Source organism: Podarcis raffonei, chromosome 11, assembly GCF_027172205.1.
Source record: "Podarcis raffonei isolate rPodRaf1 chromosome 11, rPodRaf1.pri, whole genome shotgun sequence".
NCBI lineage: Eukaryota > Metazoa > Chordata > Lepidosauria > Squamata > Lacertidae > Podarcis > Podarcis raffonei.
This window is the reverse complement of record NC_070612.1, coordinates 30864038-30885559: the sequence shown is the minus strand read 5'-3', so window position 1 is coordinate 30885559 and position 21522 is coordinate 30864038. Positions and strand designations below refer to the sequence as shown.

Below are 21522 nucleotides of genomic sequence, written 5' to 3'. Positions count from 1 at the left end.
GTGGGTTGCAACTCTGGCTTTCTGACAGCTTGCAAAAAACAAAATGTCAGAAAACAATCTCAAGAGATCACAATTCATAGTTCTTTTTATTTTCCAGAATTACTGTGTTACTGTGTGTATTAAGAGCTGTTTCTGAAGATTCATTAGCAGCACATCAGATGCAGCAATGTCAACTTCAGTTTAAGTGTAATAGATGTTTGTGTAACACTCTCTGTCATGATACAGGACTGATGGAAACCTTTTATCAGATATGATTGGCATTGCATACCTAAGTGTGTTTATTTGGATGAAAGTTTGGAGGATTTCAGTCTTGTTAGGATTAATGCCAGCAATTCTCTTGCTCAACTGGGAAAGATTTAGTTGCTGAAAATCATTTGTGTTTCAGAGTGGAGTGCTTGATTATTGCAAATGATGCAACTGTCAAAGGTGGAACATACTATCCAATCACTGTAAAGAAGCACCTGCGTGCTCAAGAAATCGCAATGCAGAATAATCTCCCTTGTCTATATTTAGGTAAGTTCTATTGCAAACACTATTATTAATTGATATGCTAAGGTTGGAGGCAGGCTATATTTTTAAGAGGGCTGTCAATGACAATTATTTTTTTTTACCCTTCTAGGGGTTGGGCTGTGGAGCCATAGTTCTTTTACTCACCAAAATGTGGTTAAGGAAGCACAGTTATGGTTTGGCTTGGTGTAAGAATTGACAAAACATCAGCTGGCAAATCTGAATAGGAAACTCTGGTTTGAAGTGGGTTTGGAAATCAAGGTTTGCTCTAACAAGTGTTTGGCATTATGTCTGATTTGGCAACCATAGTTATGTTCATCAAACACCATGGATGATGGGAATGAATTTCTGAAGCTGCAGGCTGAAGACAGAAAACAAATGTACACTAGTAGCTTTAAACTGTAGTTTGTCTGTTGTATGTCTGTTTATTTTTCTTTTATCCCACCTTTTCTCACAAGAGAGCCCGATGCAGTTAACAACTTTCATGAACACCACACACAGTTTTTTGTACCATGATCTATAATGGGTGCAAACTAAGCTTAGACTTGGTGCTTAAATTAAGCCTTTGTGTGTGCGTCCTTCTTGGAAACGGTAAACTTTTTGTACACATTACATACTGTTTAAACAATTCAGAGCAGTACAGTGGAGCAAAGTATCGAGCACAAATATCAAATTGCAAATCAGGCTGTACGTCTCTAATGCTTCATCTAAGCATCCAAAAAGGCTAGGCTTTAAGCAACTGTTGTCCAGAGTAAAGCTGCCTGTTTTTCCGTTTTCAGGTGCTGGAGCCCACCCTGTTCTTCCCTTCGGTGGCACTTGCTTAGATAAAGGGCTGTAGACTGGAGGCAAGGACAACCCTTCATCCAAGCAATTGTCATATAAGGGTTCTGGCTTGCAGTGACAGTGGCTGATTAAGGACTTTGAACAGGGGAAGAAAGCAAATGCCTTTCCTTGCCTCAAACATCTATGATTTCTCATTGTCCTCCTCACAGGGAATAATGGTTTCCAGTAATGTTTAGATAAATATGTTGTTTATCAATGTTCAATCTTTATTTTAACTTAGTTGACTCTGGAGGTGCAAACTTACCACGCCAGGCAGAAGTGTTTCCCGATCGTGATCATTTTGGTAGAATTTTCTATAACCAAGCACGCATGTCTTCACAAAGAATTCCACAGGTAACTTTATTTGAGAATAAAAGCAGGAATATAATTAAGCTGGATTGTAAAGGGGACTATATAGACAGTGACATGCATCATATGGAATTGAGTACTAAATAATTTTCAGTTACAATGGAAAATGTCAATTAAAAGTCATCCTTGCTATTTAGGACACTCATGAATTTCTTTTCTCTGTTTATCACATTAGTGTTTGTCTCTTGTGTGTATTTGGAGTTGACAAGAAAACTGTCTCAGGTTTGTTTTGTTAAACCCAGACCTCTTTGCTTTTTCTTTGTTGTATTTCAAAGGGACATTTTTTCTTCTTCTTTTATTCATGTGCTGTTGAAAACACATAGCAGTGGGTAGAATTATTTTATACAACTTGTTAAAAGAAACTATTCTGACCATATCTGATCTTATGCTTGGAAGCAGAGGCACAACAGCAGGAAGCAATTTGCTAGCACTTGACCTATATGGCTTTACCCCACTCCATCACCATTTAACTGGAAAAGCTTTGAGTGTGTACTGATGTACGTCAAAACAGGAATTGGCTTTCTCCTCCCCGCTTCTGCACATCATTCTTTTACCTTTTGCACTGCAATCAAAATATGTACTTGCCTCTTTGAACACTGATTTAGTTGTTCACTTTGTCCTTCCTTCCAAATCTTTAGGAAAACTGTCTCCTTTTAAAAAAAAAGTTCAAAAGACTTCATTTGGAACTTTTTTAGAGAGAGAGAAATCATTTTTTTTCTTTTTAAAGCTGCAAAAGTTTGCTGGGCAGAAGGGTGATGATGGATTCATGATACCACAGGTCCCAGCCAGTTAGTACTATGCACTGTTGACTGTTTCTGCAAGCTGGCCAACTGGGTTTTCCTTGTATTTGAGCCTGGAAAGAGAAAGGTTTGTCTGACCGCAAGATGACGAGTCTTCTTCAGAGTGCAATGACCCCCCCCCCCGATTAGCTCTATGTATTTTGGATTCCCTCTTTCACTGCTCTCCCACTGCCAAGTGGCTTGTCTGTCTTAATTCTTTCAAAGTGGGAATCTAATAAACTAGAGGATGTTTTCCCCAGTGTAAAATTAATATTACGTAAATCTGTGTGTAAATAGATGCCCCTTACACATTTAGGGGCTTTGTGTTTTTCTTGGACGATTGATAAATATATTTGTCTGACCCACCGGGATAACAGACAAACCTTTCTAAATAAATAAATAAATAGATAGACAGATAAACTGGATTCTCTCTGTTTTAAATATGGCAACCCTACCCACCAGGATAACAGCTATCAGGTTATACTTTAAAATAAATGATTTTTATTAATTCATAGAAATTACTCACATGTCTAGCATATAAATATCCTGGAGACAGCACAAAAGTTATTTTATCCATCACAGACAGTCATTCCCAGGAAAGAATATAGTTCAACCGTACTGTTCAGCATAGTCATATCTACAAAGATGCTTGGGAGAGTTTGTATTGAAGACCAGTTTAATTTGTATATTGAATAAATGAGACCATATTGCACAACATTTGTCCAGTTTTTCTGTTCCTTTTATCACTAGGTTATGAGTTATTTTCTCAGTGATAGCCAATCACCATACATGTTTATACCTTAAGTCCAGGATAGTCTCTGTAAGGCCTTCCAGGTTTGACCTATAGATAACCAAGTGGCTACCAAAAGAATAGTTAGTAAATCTTTAGTCTTTATAGCAACATTCAAGGCCTCGAAAGATGGATAGTAAACACAATTGGGGCGTAAAATCCATGGCTGCCTAAATTATGTTGGATACTTCTGAGTCCCCCAAATACCTGTATTACCAGGCAACCCTGCTGTGATAATAAGTCCCCTTACTATCACATCACCACCAGCATCATTGTTGGACTGTAGGTGATATATGGGTATCCACTACCACCTGCATACCACTTTTAAAGTATTTTCTAATATGTGCAGAAGCAGATTTTGCTGAGACCAAGGCCCATCACATCTGTTTCCCAAACCATTTTTCAAACCAATCAAGGCCCTCATTTGGTTGCTGATTATTGTGTTATATATAAGAAACGAGGCCTTTACAGCCACAAGAAAATAATTTCATCAAACTATGTCATAGTCCTAGAGGCATGTAATTTAATGATTGGGTTTCAGATAATATCACAAAATCGATGTAATTGCTGCCCCCACCCTCCAGCTCTGTTACCTATATGTACCCTAAGTTGTTCTTGTGGAATTAGATTTCTGTTTTGAAAGAAATATAATCCTGCCTTTTTCTCAAACTAAGAAAAAAAAAATCCCTCATAAACGTCTTAATGATTTGAATAGTTGCCTGTAACACTTTGTCCTGTGCCTTCAGTGTTCATAATGGACATAAAGGGGGCCTTTTTAGTCAATGATGATGCCTAATTTACCCTCGATTTTGCATAGTGCATTTCCTTTCAATAAATGCCCACTGAGACAGCAAGGGCGGAAGGTTACATCCTTTCATTTCTCTTGCTTGCTTTCTCAAGCTCTTTTTTGCTTTTATGGTAATACTAATTTGGTGAAAATGTCATGCTTTGTGCTTCCTATCTGAGTGCACCAGTTGGGACAATATTCCTCTCTTACATTGCAGGAATGAATCTTTAAAGAAAGAGTGACTCTGGGAAGGGTTAATATTACCGTTCTATAAAACGCTGCCTGGAAAAACCCCTTGGAGGGGAGTGTTGGACACCACTTCCCAAGGTTGCTTTCTCTGCTTGCTGAGCAGTTGGAGGTGGAGGGCAGAGGCTGGTCTTTGTGCCTACAAGCACTTGAAGCTCCATCTGTCCAACAGGTGCAGGGTAAAAGAGAGAGAGAAAAAGAAGATAGCAGAGAAATATGGGTAGCTCTGCCCCCTAACAGCTCTGGCTCCACCCAATATCTCCTGTGGCCCCCAAATGGGTTTTATATGACCTTCCATATAAAAAAGGTTTTCTAGCCTGGTTTTAGAAAGAGATGAATAATATTTTTTTTCTGTAATACAGGAGATTGTGCTGATCACTTTTAAATGTTCAGAGGCAGCAAGACAGCATTCAGAGTGCAGCAGTGGTCCCTGCCCTGCTGGTGCTGCAGTGGTCCCTTTCAGTCCAAAGAACTATGGGGAGCTGTACCAACTAAGAAAGGTTCATTGATGCACACTGTTGATGCATTCCAGACTTTAAAGTGACGTGCTTCTCCTTTGCACCTGGTAACCTTACACAGCAGCTTGCATAATTTATAGATCCAATTGGCAGAACTAAAGAGAATTATTCCTCTTCTGATCAGCTTACAAACTTAGTCTAGATGTAAATAAATATGAGCCAGTTGCTGCATGTTAGGTTGCAAGACTACAAGGAAATGAAGTTGCCCGTAGGTGAGTATGTTTCTGTTGAACGCTGTGTTTTCTGTTTGTTTTCTCAGATAGCCGTGGTTATGGGTTCATGTACAGCAGGAGGAGCCTATGTCCCTGCAATGGCTGATGAAAGTATAATAGTTGGCAAGCAAGGGACTATTTTTTTGGGAGGTCCTCCATTGGTGAGTGCATAGGTTGGAACGGATTTTGTAGGATTTCCTGCTTTTGTTATAACATATAACTGTGTCACAGGCTTCTATGAAGAAATGGGGTCACACCAAAATCAATATCTGCCCTAGCTGTATCCCAGATAGTTGAGGAAAATGTCTGAGATAATATGTGTTCTATCATCCAGCCACTTTCCTTCCTGTATCCTTTTCAATGTGATGTAAACTATTATTTCCTTAACTATATCCAATTCTGCTTTTTAATTATAAACATCCATTTTCCAATATTTCGTCAGTCCTTAATTAAAAACATAGCTAACACATTAAAGGGGTAACATGATACGGAACTTTTAGAAGTTTGGAAATTTGTAGTTGTTGAAATATATTTCAATAAAAAGTGGTAGCCACTACCTAGATTTCTTTTACATACCACGATGATGCGGTGTCAAAGCTGAAACATGCACATTTCATTGCTTAGCTTGCAGGGATAATGGCTTCAGCGTGGGAAGTGTTTTCCTGGGTTAGGAATAGTGTTCTGGTACAAAAGTAATCAGCAGAAGCAGACACAGAAAATCAATAGGAACCTTTGGATGACGAAACTCTGCCATTTAGCCCTAATTAATTTGTTACTTAATTTCCTGCTTGAATTTTCGGCACTAATTATATCACTTTAGAAAAATGGAACAGACTCAGAGCTTATTGATTCGTTTTAAGTGTAAAATCTTCTTTTAAAAAACAAATGTTTTTGTTTTTTTTTAAAAAAATAGGTAGCTTTGAGGCTGCTAAGTTGAATGGAAATGGAGAATTGAGGCAGGCAGGCTCTGCTTAGCATCAGATAATACTCTGCTCAATCAGCTGTGTCTACTGGGCATAGTGCAAAGTGCTCCATCCCATCTTCCCTTTCCAGCTTGAGTTCCCTCTCTTTTCTCTCCAGCATTAGCATTATGTAGCAGTACGTCTGAGCCAAGGTTAACACAAACCAACCTTGTAGACCAGTGTTTATTACTAGGTTCAAACCTTGGTTTATATGGGCCAAAGTAGTGAACTTAAGAGATTCTTGGATGAGAGTTGGGGGAAGAAAGAGGCAGGGTCCAAAGCCTGAAAATTTCAAAGGTTATTGTAGTTAACTTTAAAAAAAAAAACATAATTGCATTGCTGCTTATCTTTGGAAGCTATTTTGGAAGCCTTTTCAGCTATGGGCTAAAATTGCTTTAAATATATAAATAGTTCTATGAATTTCTGTGCTGAGACTTCGTTTTTGTATTTTAGGTTAAAGCAGCGACAGGGGAGGAGGTATCAGCAGAAGATCTTGGTGGTGCTGATCTTCACTGCAGGTAAAACAAAACACTCTCCTCCACCTTCAGTACATTTTAATGGAACGTGCCATAAATTATGTTGCTTTGAACTGTTGTTGCATTCACCTTGCTTTAAATAATGGCGGGCTCTTCTGCTATCAATGGATATTACCACTAAATGCTTGCCCTTTATTTCTCAAGTTCCCTTTGTGTTTGGGTTCTATGGCATGTCATTCCCTGCCCCCCTCGCAAAAGTATTTCACCATTGAATAGTAAATAAAAATACAGTGGTGCCTCGCAAGATGAAATTAATCCGTTCCGCGAGTCTCTTCGTCTTGCGGTTTTTTCATCTTGCGAAGCACGGCTATTGGCGGCTTAGCGGCTATTAACGGCTTAGTGGCTATTAACGGCTTAGCGGCTTTAAGAAAACAAGGAAACAAAGGAACAAAGGAAACGAACTCGCAAGACGTTTTGTCTTGCGAAGCAAGCCCATAGGGAAAATCGTCTAGCGAAGCGACGCAAAAACCGAAAAACCCTTTCGTCTTGCGTGTTTTTCGTTTTGCGAGGCATTCGTCTTGCGGGGCACCACTGTATATTGCTTAATAACATGCCATGGTCTTGTATTTTAAATCTGCAGAAAATCTGGTGTAACTGATCACTATGCTTTGGATGATAACCATGCACTCCATTTAGCAAGGAAAGTGGTGAGAAGTTTGAATTACCAGAAGAAAGTAGAAGTGAGTATGTTTTGTTCACTCACTTTCCTTTGAAGCGATGTATGAAATAGAATACTTAGAATGTGGCTTTGGTAGCAGTGCTGTGCATTTAAAGTTTCCATTTGCACTGTGGCCTATTGCAAACATAAGACAGCTGGTTTCTTAATCATGGTTAGATTGAGAGTGCAAGCTCATGTGTTCCCTCCCTTCTCCCATTTGGATTCTACTCATCCTCCCTTGTTAACACTATCCCTGGAGCAGTGTGTTATCAGTACGGTCACTAGCCAAGTTTACATTAGGCCAGATTTTGACATAAGGGGTGGTATTCAACGATGTGATACTTAGTAGAGCCATTGAAATTAATGCACATGAAGAAGTGAAGTCCATTAATTTTAATAGGTCTACTCAAAGTGAACTTCAACCATGGCTTTTATGTAGGTACAGATATATCATTCAATGCACCAAGGTTAATGGGGAGTTCATATGGGGGGAGCGGGTGGGGGATGAAGTAAGCAGGTCTGTCCTTGTCTGATGATGTATTAAACTTAGTTCAGAAAGTGAAGAGTTGTGCCTGCGCTGGCCCTGACTAGATATTAGACTATTACCTTTTCAGACCTACAATTTAACTTGTAATGGGACTTAGGATAGCATACACTATCCATCCTATCCTGTCACTTACAAATTCATCTAACCTTCCTATTCCGGGGTTATGTGTGATTGTTGTGAAACCACGGGTGTTCCTGAACTCGGTTTGTGGTGCTCAGTGTGAGTTTAGGAGCACGGTAGTATCACCTACTTAAGCAGGGCTGAAGCTGAAAACACCTGCAAGAAAAAGCCTCCTTTGGTCTCAGGGAGAGGGAGTTGGGAGGGGAGCCCTGCTGTGCCCTCCCCCGTCTGTCCTCCTCCTCCAGGGGTGACCCATTGGGCTTTAAGGCTAATTTCTGCAAAGGCCAGCTGCTAAGTCTCAGCACAGTCCAGTGTGCCTCTTTTGCTCCCTAGCGGCTCAGACTGAGGAGAGCCAGTGTGGTGTAGTGGTTAAGAGCGGTTGACTTGTAATCTGGTGAACTGGGTTCACATCTCCGCTCTTCCACATGCAGCTGCTGGGTGACCTTGGGCCAGTCACACTTTTCTGAAGTCTCTCAGCTTCGCTCATCTCACAGAGTGCTTGTTGTGGGGAGGAAGGGAAAGGAGAATGTTAGCCGCTTTGAGACTCCTTCGGGTAGTGATAAAGCGGGATATCAAATCCAAGCTCCTCCTCCTCCTCTTCTTCTTCTTCTTCACAGCCAGACTTGTGCAAAAATAGGGTGCCAAGTACTATATATGATACCCCATTCCCAGTCCCTTAACCAGGGTTCAATTTTCTTTCTATCTTTTATTTAATTTGATTTCTTACCCACCTTTTCCTATATCCAATTCCCTTTTAAAATGTATTGGGGAAGGGGGATTATTGGTGTTTTTTTGTTTTCATTTTTATTATGTATTTTGTGTTTTTATATTGTGATTTTTTGTTGTAACCACCCTTAGACCTGCGGGTGTAGGGTGGTATACTAATTTAATAAATAATAGGGTCCCAAGGTGAGTTACAATGATAAAATATATAATTACAAAACAAATAAACAAATTTTAGGTCAGAATTGAGCCGTAAAGCTGTTTTGGAAATGTGTAAATTACTGCTGGAACTTAGGAAGAGCTGCGAGGAAGAGAGAAAAGTTCTAAGAATCCAGGATAAGTTTAACCGTCATGCTGAATGAATTGTTACTCAGATGCAAACACTTGAGCCTGAGCTGGTTATAGAGGGAGACTCTGGAAGCCTGTAGGAAAATATTGATGAATGTTTTGATTAATTTGTGTGTCCCCCCCCCCTTTAAATTATTGCAGGTGACAATAGAACCATCGGAAGAACCTTTGTTTCCTTCTGATGAACTTTATGGGATAGTTGGAGAGCAGCTTAAAAGAAATTTTGATGTTAGAGAGGTATAAATATGAAATATTGCTGATTGTCTATTTTGTATTGTTTTAAATGTACCTGCTGCTTAATTGTTTTTTGTTTGCTATTTTTATTGTACATCACCTTGAGACAATTGTGAAGAAGGTGACTGATGACGGCAATGATAACAACTACTTTCTATAATAATCGGGCTTTCAATTTCAAACACGTTCAGCCTAGTGTGTTCCTTCAGCTGGTAGTAATGAAGCCCAGTTACTTGGAATTTAATATCAATCTAATACAAAAGAGAATGTGATCTTAAAAATATTATCTGTTGTAACGAAGAATGAACAAATAATGTGTGTCTTGTTTGTTTTTCTACTTAAGGTCATTGCTAGACTTGTGGATGGAAGTAAATTCGATGAATTTAAAGCCTTATATGGGGATACCTTAATCACAGGTATTATTTTTAGGTGATTAGAAATCAAATTTCCTGCTACACATTTCAGAAAGTAGTTTATTTGTTTGCTATGGACTTGGACACTTCTTACGATATCAGAACCAAATTTGCATAAAGGTTCATGAGATCAGGGGGCAGATGCCATTTTGAATCAAGATGGTGAACTGAACCTTTCAAAACTGCACCTATTTCCCCCACTTATTTCAAAACTGAACTGATTTTTTGTTTTTTATTTACAATTCCTGAGGGACGCCAGGTATGAAGCTGCTACTATTTAATATGTTGGAATGTGGGTATGTTTGCCTTTTAAAAATACTTCGTAAGAGCTTGCGGAAAATTAACAATTCATATAATTTATATGGAAGAATTGTGGCTGCAGGCCTAAAACTCTTATTCTTAGAATACTGATTTCATTCAAAAGGTGTTGAAATGTTTTATGCTAGTAGCCTTTCATTGTGAGATACATGTGCAATTTTCTCTTATTCTCATTTCCCCCTCTAGGATTTGCTCGGATATTTGGTTATCCGGTAGGAATAATTGGAAACAATGGTGTCCTTTTTTCAGAATCTGCAAAGAAGGCAAGTATAACCTACGTTATTGAAGCTCTGCCTTCCAGATTTTCATTATTGCTGAGAACAAAGCAAACACCATAGACTACATTCATAGCGGGTAATTAATTACCCTTTTGGTGGTTACTTATGACTATAAGAAGCATAACCAAGTCTAAAAAATAAAATAATTTCATGTTTACATTTTCTGGCAGGGATGGGGAACCTGTAGCCTTCCAGATGTTGCTGGACTGGAACTCCAATTATCCTGTTTTATGTTGGCTGGGGAATTGTGGTCCGGGACATCTTCATGGCCACAGGCTCCCCATCCCTGTTTTAAGGAAATATAATTACACTTGCTGATTTTAGATGTAAATATGCCCAACAGGAAGAAACACTTACAAGACATGCTGTCATAGTTTTATTGTCTAATAGTGTGTGTATGTAATAATACTGACTTACATTTCAATGTTGTTGTAAGGGTTACAACTAGATAGTGCACGTGAAACACTTTGAACATTTGTACAGATGCCAAGTATTATTATTAACAAAGTTACGAAAGCTTTTTCTCAAGACCTGCCACGCTGCAAGAATTTTTTATTTCAACCTGCTATTTTGTCACTCTTAATGGCAGTGATCTAACGTACTATTTCTAGCATTCCGTACCATAGCAAACTTGTTTCCACAGTTATTACCACCTACCATTTATCACATCCTTATGTGTTGAAACTTGCTTCAAATCTATTTTAGCAGTTATTGGGGAATGAGTAACTTCTTCATGAATCAGCTGTTTACGAAGATAAGTAACACTAATTGGGAAAAGTTGTTTTATTCTGAAGCAATTTGAGAGTATTACTACAGTTAGAAAAAAGAACAGGCACGCTGATGCTCAGGTATAGGGTCATTTCCAACAGAGGGAATTGGGAAAGTGCAATTATGTGTTTGAATGTTTGTTTGTTTTAATTAGATAAGCATTATATATCATGTAAAAGATTGTGATCTTGTTATATACATACATACACATATATATTTATAGCAACTTGATAAAACATTGTCATGGAGGCACCTATTGGTTTTAACAATAGATGGGATTGAATATAAGCTGTTCAACAATTAATTGCCAGTAGGTCCCTTTACCTTTTAGATAAACTATTTTTTTACTGTCTTTACAGGGCACCCATTTTATTCAGCTTTGTTGTCAGAGAAATATTCCCATTGTATTTCTGCAAAACATCACAGGTCTGTGACTCATTATGATTTATGTAGCTGAATTTCAGGGGAAATAAATTATTTGGAGCTGCAGATTCATTGCATAGCCCTCGGGCAACTAAATACGTAGTAGTAATAAATATATTCCTATCCATTATTTATAACCTTTATTTGTTTTTTTAGGAGGGCTATAGAGCTGACATTAAGTAAAGTGTTATTAAAGTGTCTTAAAATCTAAGCAGTATATAATGACTGAAATTAAGAACAAGAAGCCCTGTCCTGAAGGTGTACAATCAGCAATGACTGTTATCTTAAAGTAAGAATAGATTAATACCTTTATGAAAACCAACTTCGTAAAGCAGCCAGGAAGCTATTTATGTTGTGTTTTAGTTGGGGTGGGCCCAGTAAAGCTGTTACCTTACTGTTGCTTTTGGATTCTCTCCCCACCCCCTCTATAATGGACCAGTAAGATTACTTTGCAAAATTGGTTGACATTGATCTTGCTGCTTTTATAATTCACTAGGTTTCATGGTTGGTAAGGATTATGAAGCTGGTGGAATAGCAAAAGATGGAGCCAAGATGGTAACTGCTGTAGCATGTGCCAATGTGCCTAAAATAACAGTACTAATTGGAGGTTCCTATGGTGCTGGAAATTATGGGATGTGTGGAAGAGCATATAGGTAAGCATGTGCCTAGAATTAGTTAACTGTTAAATGCAGTTGTGGCTAAGGCAGACTATACTACCTGTGTTTAATCACCTTACACAGGTGAATTAGTGAATGCATACATTTGCATGTCCTACTCATTGTATTAGATCCCTTGGTCGTTCCAGTTACACGGTGCTCATGTCACTTTATATGTGTAATGTTGCAGTATCCTGGCACAGAAACTAAAATACCCCTTCTTTATAGCTAGAAAAACTTGATGAAAATTTTGATGCTCATTGCAGGTATCAATAACTTAGAGTTTATGGATAATTAAGCGGTATAACAACTCTACTAAATGAATTAAATAAATGGCGTGTTTAAGGAAAATGGTGGATCTTTTCAGCTTTCAAATGCAAATCACAATGACAGTAAGGAAGTCTAGGTACATGATGGAGCAGGTCTTTGAAACCCTTCCTCTCCCTATGCCCCTCAAACATAAAATAAAATTAGAATAATTCTGGAGTAGAGAATTTGGGGAAAAACCAGGAGATTTGTGCCCTGTGTTAGTTTGTTTTATCTTTTTCAGTCCCAGATTCCTTTTTATGTGGCCAAATGCTCGGATCTCAGTTATGGGAGGAGAGCAAGCTGCAATGGTTTTGGCTACAATAGCCAAGGACCGAAAAGCAAGGGAAGGGAAGCAGGTAAGTGTTTTTTGTTATTGACGTGGGTAAGAAGACAGGTGTAAATCTGGGAATGGGGCAAGGAGAGAGATGTGAGATTGAAGCTTTCTGGTTTTTGTTCTTGTCATGCTAACCTATGGTCTTATGCAACCAGTGTGCAATATCACTTCTTAATATATAAAAGTGTAGCTCTTGCAGACTAAAATCCCACTTTCTTTCCATATCAATCCACTAGCTAACTGAAGAGGAGGAGAAAACTCTCAAAGAGCCAATTATCCGGAGGTTTGAAGAGGAAGGCAGTCCCTACTACTCTAGTGCACGGTAACATATAGATTACAATTTAACATGCTACTGTCTTTTGCTTCCACCCTCCCACCGCCACCACAACCCCATGGTGGTGGCTATGCTAAAGCTTAAGCTGCAAAGATGTTGGATTGTCACAAGGGTCAGATAGGTAATGCATTACCCTTTCATTAGCGGAACAGAGACTTGATTGGATCAGGCCCTTTATTATCAACTATTTATTAAACATTGTTAATGTGCAAAGTGTTCAGTCCTGTGCACCCACAAAATTGGTAAATAATCAACACTCCGATTTAACAGATGAAATAAAGGTAAAGGGACCCCTGACCATTAGGTCCAGTTGTGACCGACTCTGGGATTGCGGCGCTCATCTCACTTTATTGGCCGAGGGAGCCGGCGTACAGCTTCCGGGTCATGTGGCCAGCATGACTAAGCCGCTTCTGGCAAACCAGAGCAGCACACGGAAACGCCGTTTACCTTCCCGCCAGAGCGGTACCTATTTATCTACTTGCACTTTGATGTGCTTTCGAACTGCTAGGTTGGCAGGAGCAGGAACTGAGCAACAGGAGCTCACCCCGTCGCAGGGATTCGAACCGCTGACCTTCTGATCAGCAAGTCCTAGGCTCTGTGGTTTAACCCACAGCGCCACCCGCGTCCCTAACAGATGAAATACTGAAGTTCAAATATAATAACTCTAGTTAAGGCTATTCCACGTACCTGAGGGCACTGGCGGAGGAAGTGTGCGGGGGGATCGCACCGCCCCCGGCAGTACGTCTCGGAGTGCCATCACGGCTGCCTCCCCTGCCCGCGCTGGGCACCACGCCCCCAGGATGCGCGCCAGCCCCCGCCTGCTCTGCCACTGCCTGAGGGGGATGTGAAGTCTGATAACCAAGGATCAAGCTCAGTACTCTTATTTACTAGCTGAAACTGGCTTTTCATGATCTGCTAGAGATAAATTTACATGGATCATTTTGTTTTTTACTAGGCATGAGGGCAGCCAGCATCTCTCTTAAAATTACTAAAGCAGAGTGTATGTTTATTATGTTATTTAAAAGTTTTTATTTAGTAATAGTAGCAAGCCACATCTTTCTTGTGATAATTCAAGAAACGCATTTGAAGAATGCTAGAGCTTTTATCTTCCAAAAAGCAAATGAAACTGTTTACCACAGAGGATATATTTTACTTGCATTTGAATTACCACCTTGTAAATCTGATCAGTCAGATTTATTAAAAGGTGTTAATAAGTGTGAGTTTAAACAAAAAACTTCACTGTCTATTATTCATTGTCCTACTGCCAACACCAAACAATTGCAAGAATCTGGGGCAATCTTTTTTCTTGAGAGTTGACATAGCAGGCTGTGTTGCATGTTGTCGCTAAGCCATTGTTTAGCATTATGAGAACAAACTGCAATGAGCCTTGCAGGGCTTGCTTGCTCCCATCTTCCCCTCTCCTGATCCCAAATAACTGCAAAGAGGTTAAGCTCACAGCTTGCCATGTTGTCTGAACCCAGACAAACTGTGACTAATGTTAAATATACCTGGTTGCCGTAAACCAGCTTATTCAAACCACAGTCAACATTGACTGTAGTTTTTCAGGGTTCAGATGATAGGCTAAAGTGCAGTTATACTAAAGCAGTAATTTCCTATCTATTGGCCATTCCAGAGGAAGAAAAGAGCTTGCAATCCTGAGGTTCACTACAATTTGTTCTCAGAATGCTAAACCATGGTTTTAGCATTAACGTCCAAATGCATCCTGCGTTTGTGAATTACTCAGTTCTCACAGACTTATCTATATAGTAGTAGCCTATCTTGTACTCCTTGCTGTCAACTGGAAATTCATGGTCTTTGATATAGATTGGCCTTAGCAATAAATACGAATCTGGGTGATTCATCTCAATTGCAAAAATACGTGTGGTTAAACCGCTTGAGGACCTGGCTTTGTCTAGCTGTCACAGAATTTCATATGTCTCCCCAGGCCAAAAGGGACAAATAAATACATGTATTTTCATCTTTTATTATTGGATTATACTGCTGTCAAGAAAACTTCTCATTGAACTAATTACATTAAAGAAATTATCATCAGACTGTATGTGCTTAAACCAAATCCTTAATTTGGAGGTATTTCCCCCCTCTCTGTGTTCTCTTCTTGGATCTAATAACTGGAGGCCCTTTATAATTTTTATATGTGTTAAAGGCCTGGAAAATAATTGGATTTTTAAGCATGCAGTATGTGCCTAGTTGTGATACAAGAAACATCTGCCTTTCAGCGGATGATCTTGTGAGCAGTCAATTAGTTATTGGTTGTACAAAGGTTATTTTAACTTTTAAACTTGTCTCTAATAAGAAATGTTCAGTAATTGTGATGAAAAGGCTAAAAATTAGAGGCATTCCATCATTCTTTGCTTATAAATTTGAGATCTTCATGAGAGAACATTTCAGACATGTTTGGTGCGCCTTCTGCTCTTCAGATCCATCATTAAATTGCTGCATTGCTAAAGTACTTGGAAAAATAGGATCTACTAAGAACATTTCATATGCAACCTCATTGAAAGGAATAGGACTTACATAAGGGCACAACTGTGATTGCATAGAATTTCCTGATCGTTTGTATCCACTGATATAATTGGGCATTCTAGATTCCCTTTTCCAATTCAGCTTCTTGAACTTTGTTGAAGGTACCGCTAATGATCCCCTGCTTGTCATAAGCAGTGTTTTAGGTGGTAAAAGGTAAAGGACCCCTGGACAGTTAAGTCCAGTCAAAGGCGACTATGGGGTACGGCGCTCATCTCACTTTTCAGGCCAAGGGAGCCAGTGTTTGGCCACAGACAACTTTCCAGGTCATGTGGCCAGCATGACTAAACCGCTATTGGCGCAACGGAACACCGTGACGGAAACCATAGCACACGGAAACGCTGTTTACCTTCCTGCCGCAGCGGTACCTATTTATCTACTTGCTCTGGTATGCTTTCGAACTGCTAAGTTGGCAGAAGCTGGGACAGAGCAATGGGAACTCGCCCGTCACACGGATTTGAACTGCTGACCTTCTGATCAGCAAGCTCAAGAGGCTCAGTGGCTTAGACCGCAGCACCACCCGCATGCAATAATTGTTAGCAAGAGCTCCAAAAGCTTGTTTTGTGCACACAAATTATATGTACAGTACTTTATACCCTAAGCACTGAAATATACATCCACCAAGTGGAAGTGGAAGTATTTCCCCTTGACTAAATTAATCCTGGTGTTTCTAGTGGGTAAAAGTCTGTATGCTTAAATTCAAGAGGAAAAGCCATCATTGTCTCAAAAGTCTGTGCTACAGGGGTGTCAGAACTACAATGAGGCAAAAAAGGGGGAAGCTCCTCCTCTAAACTCTCTTTTTATTTTCCGATCCACCACGGACTCCTTTGATCCACCCTGGCTACTATTAGTGCCTGTGTGGCATTTTGCTGCTGCTCTGGCTTGCTATATGCTTAGGAAGTACTGTTTGTTTCATAAGAACAAGATTATTTCCCTCAGAGCTGCAATATCAATATACAAATCCAGTTCTTTTTGACATCAACAAAAAGTTTTCTCATTGAATTTGTGACACAAATTGTGATTTCTATAAAAGACATTAAGAGAATGCTAGATTACAAAGTCAAATAAAAGGAATTTTTATTGATATTAGTATAAGGCCAAGTATCTGAATCTTGGACAAATTGCCAGGATCTGTGTAAATCTCCAGTAGTGGATCCAGTGACATTTTTGGATCGAGACCCTCAGAGAGCAAGGCCAATTTGGTTTTTGTTTGACCATCTTCTGGGTTAGGAGCAGTGCATGCTTAAGGGAGCTTTAGTCATGATTCCTGTGCCCGAGTCTCTGGATCTAGCTCCCTGCAGCTGCTTTCATAGATCCCAGTCAGTGGATTTGAATTCTGTGCGTAGCACCCAACAAATGACATTTCTGCTTATTTGTTGGGGATTTTGGGGAGGCAGATTCCAGTCTCCCCATCACTTCTTCAGCGGGTTATTGGTGGTATTAACAGTGACAGTGTGCTGCATGCCTGTGTGTATATATTATTTTGCAAATCACTCTGTATGCACACTGTGATGTTTATATTTGCACTGTGATCTTTGTACTATAAAATTGGGACTAAGGAGGCAGAACAGTGCATTTTTAAAAAATTGAGGCACATTTCTTTATTAGCTCTGCATATAAATTATATCTCATTCTATGTACAGGATGTCAGTAGTCTGCTCCATAGTTGTATTTTCTCATCAAACGTGCCTGACTAGAACCTTTCACATGCAGAGGTCTTAATTACCAAGAGTCATTAGCCAGACATCTTTTTAATGAGCTAGATTAATCTGCTTTCAGGTCTCTAAAAGGAGTTTAATCAGTTTACCTTGTAACAAATGACATGAGCAGCTTTCTTCCCAAGCCTCTTTTTCTTGCAGAGGCCCTGTTATGAATTTTTTACAAGCAGAGATATGATTCATGGTCTCGCCATGGGGTTTGATGGGTTCCTCAATAATTAATGCTTTGTCCTGTTACAGAAGGCAGTTTTCACTAAACAAAGATAGGAAGCCACAGTGATTTGGAGAAAGTAATCTTTTATCTTACGGTGAAAAATCTTTCAAGTTGCCAATAAAAATTCTATTTGCCATATCAAAATTGTGTTCTACAGATTATTCCCAACCATACACTAGTGCTGCTAAGTAATTTTTAGACTCTGTTTTGCTAGTCTTAAGAGCCCTCACTTTAAATGCTATTGTGTTGTTGCTTCACCTACTTCAAAGTGGTGTAAGCCAGTCCTGCTGCGTTTGGGGGCTCCCCTCATTCTGCCCTGGACTTCTGCTCCCAAATCCTTCCCTGATATCAACACTCCAAACAAACTTTATATTTTAAAAATTCAGGCCATTCACATATTAAAGAAAAGTACTATCTTCTCCTTGTGTTTCTACCATAAGTTAATTAGAGAAAGATGTGGCTAAAGGACATTTGTATTTTATTTTATTTTTAAAGCCAGAAGCTAAAAGATAAATGAAAAGGAGCTAAGATGCAGTAGCACATTACAACAGAGAGAGCATGCTGCTTGGAAATCGCACATCTAGGAATGCTAAGTTTGAATAATCTTTTAAGGAGCTTGAAAAAGGTCAAAGAACAGCTGTTATGATTGTAAGTGTAACAGGCGAAAGCAAACCAAGGCCATCTCCAAGACCTGATGGGGTTAGGCTGCCATAAGTATGTTCTCATGTACAAATGAAGTTTGGTTTGTCCTGTTCTTTAGGAATATTAACACTCTGGAAGCGGGCTGCACGTTTTCTGCATAATTAGATTTAAAAATATAATCTTCAGACAATAAACAGTTGAAGGCTTGGTTCTTTAGCCAGAGGAAAATACCCTATTCTAACCATTCAGTTCCGACTGCTTATTCGCAGATGAATGTTCTAAAGCACTTGTTTTCCAGATGGCCTGCTCTCTCTTATTTCCTGCCCTCTAAAATAATAATCAAATAAAATTACTTGAGCGATCTGTATGATCAGTTTGTTTATTGACTTTGCAACTGGCTAGTACCTACTGGCTTCCACACACTCAACATAAATCTAAAATTTAAATGAATGGATGTACTCAGCATTGGGATAGAGTGCTTTTGTTACCTTTTTTTAGTTTTGAATCCATTGCTTTAAGGCAATTTGTTATGACTTGGATTAGTTTCCATTAGTTTCCATTCTCCAACAAAGAAGATTAATGAAATGATTGTTGGCAGAGCATTACAAAGAAATGTCTCACCACTTTCTCTATCTTTGAGTTGAATACGAAAACCATATTTAGTTGACATTTAAGCCCAGTAATTAGTCATAATTTACATTTCCTCTTTAGAGAACAGATATTGTAAAAGTGTGTGTGTGTGTGTGTGTGTGTGTGTACATGTGTACATGCTGAAGGAGACTTGAAAGTGTTTCTTTGGATTGTGCTCTATATGTGTGGGATAGGTTAATACAAAACTAAATAGTTTTGTTTAAATTTTGTTGATTTTTTTTAAATTATTATTATTATTATTATTATTATTATTATTATTATTATTATTATTGAATTTATATAACGCCCTATTGTTTTGTGTTAACCGCTTTGAGATTCTTGTTACGTGTGTGTGTGTTTAGAGTATAGTTGTCAGAAGGGGTGACCATGCCTGTGATTCGCATCCAATTCTTGCACGAAATTAAAAATGTAGAGACTTTTCCTTTAAAAGGTTCCCTGTATAGAAGCTCCTGGATAGGTCTGCCTGAAATTCAGAAGGCTTTATCCTCTAAAAGAGGGGCTTCTTTGCATGCAGATTTCATCCACATGTGGAAAATAAAAGTTGTACCCCATTTTGGATTTTCCTCTTACAGACTGGTGGTGAAACAGCTTCAGATTTAAAAGTTCAGATTTTGGCCTGAATAACAAATCAAAACAGATCTGAAATGTGCTATTTCCACATTCTGCAGATACAGGTGAATGTTGTGGTCACTGCACACCTTTAGCCTTTATGTTGATAGGGTTGTTGTTGTTGTTGTTGTTGTTATTCCATTGTAGTTTGAATATGGAAAAGTTGCATTCTCCTCTGTTACATAGTTGTCACTTTTGGTTTTTTGGTTTTTCTGATGGAAATATTGGTTGACTATTGAATGACTACCAGGATCTATAGCAGTCTCAGGATGGAATCATAACTGAATAGAATCCATTGGGATGCTGTGGCCTTTAAATGTAGCAAAGCTACGTATGTGGGAGCCACATGGCACAGTGCAGATTCTACTATAGTCTACTGCCCATATAGTAGTGTCACTTAAATGCTACTACTAGCAAAATGTAGCTGGGTACTATGCTAAAGGTTCCATTTATTGCTTATTAAACTGAAATAGCTTTCTGTGTCACTTGCATTAAAAATGTAACCGTTTATTTTTGCTTTTTATTTCTCAGTCTGTGGGATGATGGAATTATTGACCCGGCTGACACAAGACTGGTTTTGGGTCTCAGCCTGAGTGCTGCACTCAATGCGCCCACCCAGAAGACAGAGTTTGGAGTTTTCCGAATGTGATTTGGATGGTCTGGCAGTGGCACCTCTGGATTATTAATATGATTTTAATTGACAAATCGAAAAATAAAATGGACTAAAAGAATCAGTATATGAAATAAAGTTTTGTTCAATACTGTAGTTGGGTTTTATTGTTATGCATATTGAAATCAGGCTTCATATGATATTGCTCTAGTAATTAGACAGGTAATTGTGGCATTTTTGTAAAAAAAAAAAATGGGAACAGTTTATTAAATAATTGAAATTGGATTCACAAGTATCTTCCCCATAACATTCAAATTTGAATCTAAGGCTTATAAGTGATTCAGAAGCCAGACAGCTCATACATCTTCATTAATTTAATTTAAATAGCCAGGCATCACACACACCTTTATATATTTCAGTTAACTAAAATGAGCTATAATTAACAGTGAGTAATAATGAGTAGGTAAGAAAGAACAAAGCCATATATCTTATTTTGCTGTACAGTCATATTTCTCTCGCAAATGTTATTTTGTCCCCAATGTTACTCTCCTCCTTTGGTGCCCCACCTGTAACGTACAGGGTGACATTCAGTGACGTCTTGCCACTTGCCCAATGGAAATATGCTTGCACAATGGGAATTGCAGTTTCTCCCCCCTCTGCCAGCCCCCATGTGCCCCTCCCAAATTATTCTGGTGGGAGGAGAGAAAGAAGAAGCCCCACCCTGTATAAATAAACACCTGCTTCCACTATGTTGGGTCTCACCCACAGCATTTAATAGCAGAAAAGACTTGACTCCAACAAAGATTAATTGCCTTTACGGGAGGAATTTGAGATAATACACTAAAACCAATGGGAGCTGCTTGATTCTTGGCATTTTTTAACCTTGTATCTTACTCCATAGCACAGTCCATAGCAAGGCAATCTGTTCCAAGACGCAGCTGTTAGTCCAAATGTGTTCAGGCATAATTTAAATGAAACTAGATTTACTACATTGTTATCTAATTGTAATTCTCCCCAAGTTACATACTCAAATAATTAATGTTTCTTTGGAAGGCAAAAGTGTGCCCTGTGGAAATATGCTTGCTGCACTGAGAAAGGCAAGGAGTGATGCCCAGTGGATTGCCGGATGATATGCCAATGACTTCTGGCTAAAGCTGGGTCAGAGCATTCAACTCCTGCTGACATTGGCAACACTCGCAAAATATGCGAAGGCATGAAGAAAGCCTTTGAGCCAACAATCAGGAAAACTGCACTGCTGTAAACCTTGTTGGGAGAGAGCATCACAGACCACGGCAAGCAGATGAAGTGATGGGCAGAGCACTATCAAGAACTGTACTCCTGGGGAAACATGGTCTCTGACACAGCAATCAACAGCAGCCAGACTCTGCCTGTCTTGGAAGAGCTAGATGTCCTTCCCTTGACAAGCTGAAGAACACCATCAACTTTCAGGCACAACAACAACAATTTATTTATACCCCGTCCATCTGGCTAGGTTTCCGCAGCCACTCTGGGCGGCTTCCAACTGAATATTAAAAACAATACAGTG

At 39.1% G+C, this 21522-nt stretch overlaps 1 protein-coding gene across 1 annotated transcript in view; it reads left to right on the top strand.

Moving 5' to 3' along the window:
* The window catches only part of MCCC2 (methylcrotonyl-CoA carboxylase subunit 2), a 30059-nt gene extending 9927 nt beyond the window's left edge, over positions 1–20132 (top strand). Inside the window, exons 5-17 of the mRNA XM_053408144.1 lie at positions 386–513; positions 1571–1683; positions 5078–5191; positions 6446–6510; positions 7109–7208; positions 9066–9161; positions 9502–9574; positions 10076–10152; positions 11295–11361; positions 11855–12011; positions 12565–12679; positions 12894–12979; positions 19898–20132. Of these exons, the coding sequence (XP_053264119.1) occupies positions 386–513; positions 1571–1683; positions 5078–5191; positions 6446–6510; positions 7109–7208; positions 9066–9161; positions 9502–9574; positions 10076–10152; positions 11295–11361; positions 11855–12011; positions 12565–12679; positions 12894–12979; positions 19898–20015 (1309 nt within the window). The 3' untranslated portion in view covers positions 20016–20132. The remainder of the gene's footprint in view (positions 1–385; positions 514–1570; positions 1684–5077; positions 5192–6445; positions 6511–7108; positions 7209–9065; positions 9162–9501; positions 9575–10075; positions 10153–11294; positions 11362–11854; positions 12012–12564; positions 12680–12893; positions 12980–19897) is intronic.
* Positions 20133–21522: the final 1390 nt, after the last annotated feature.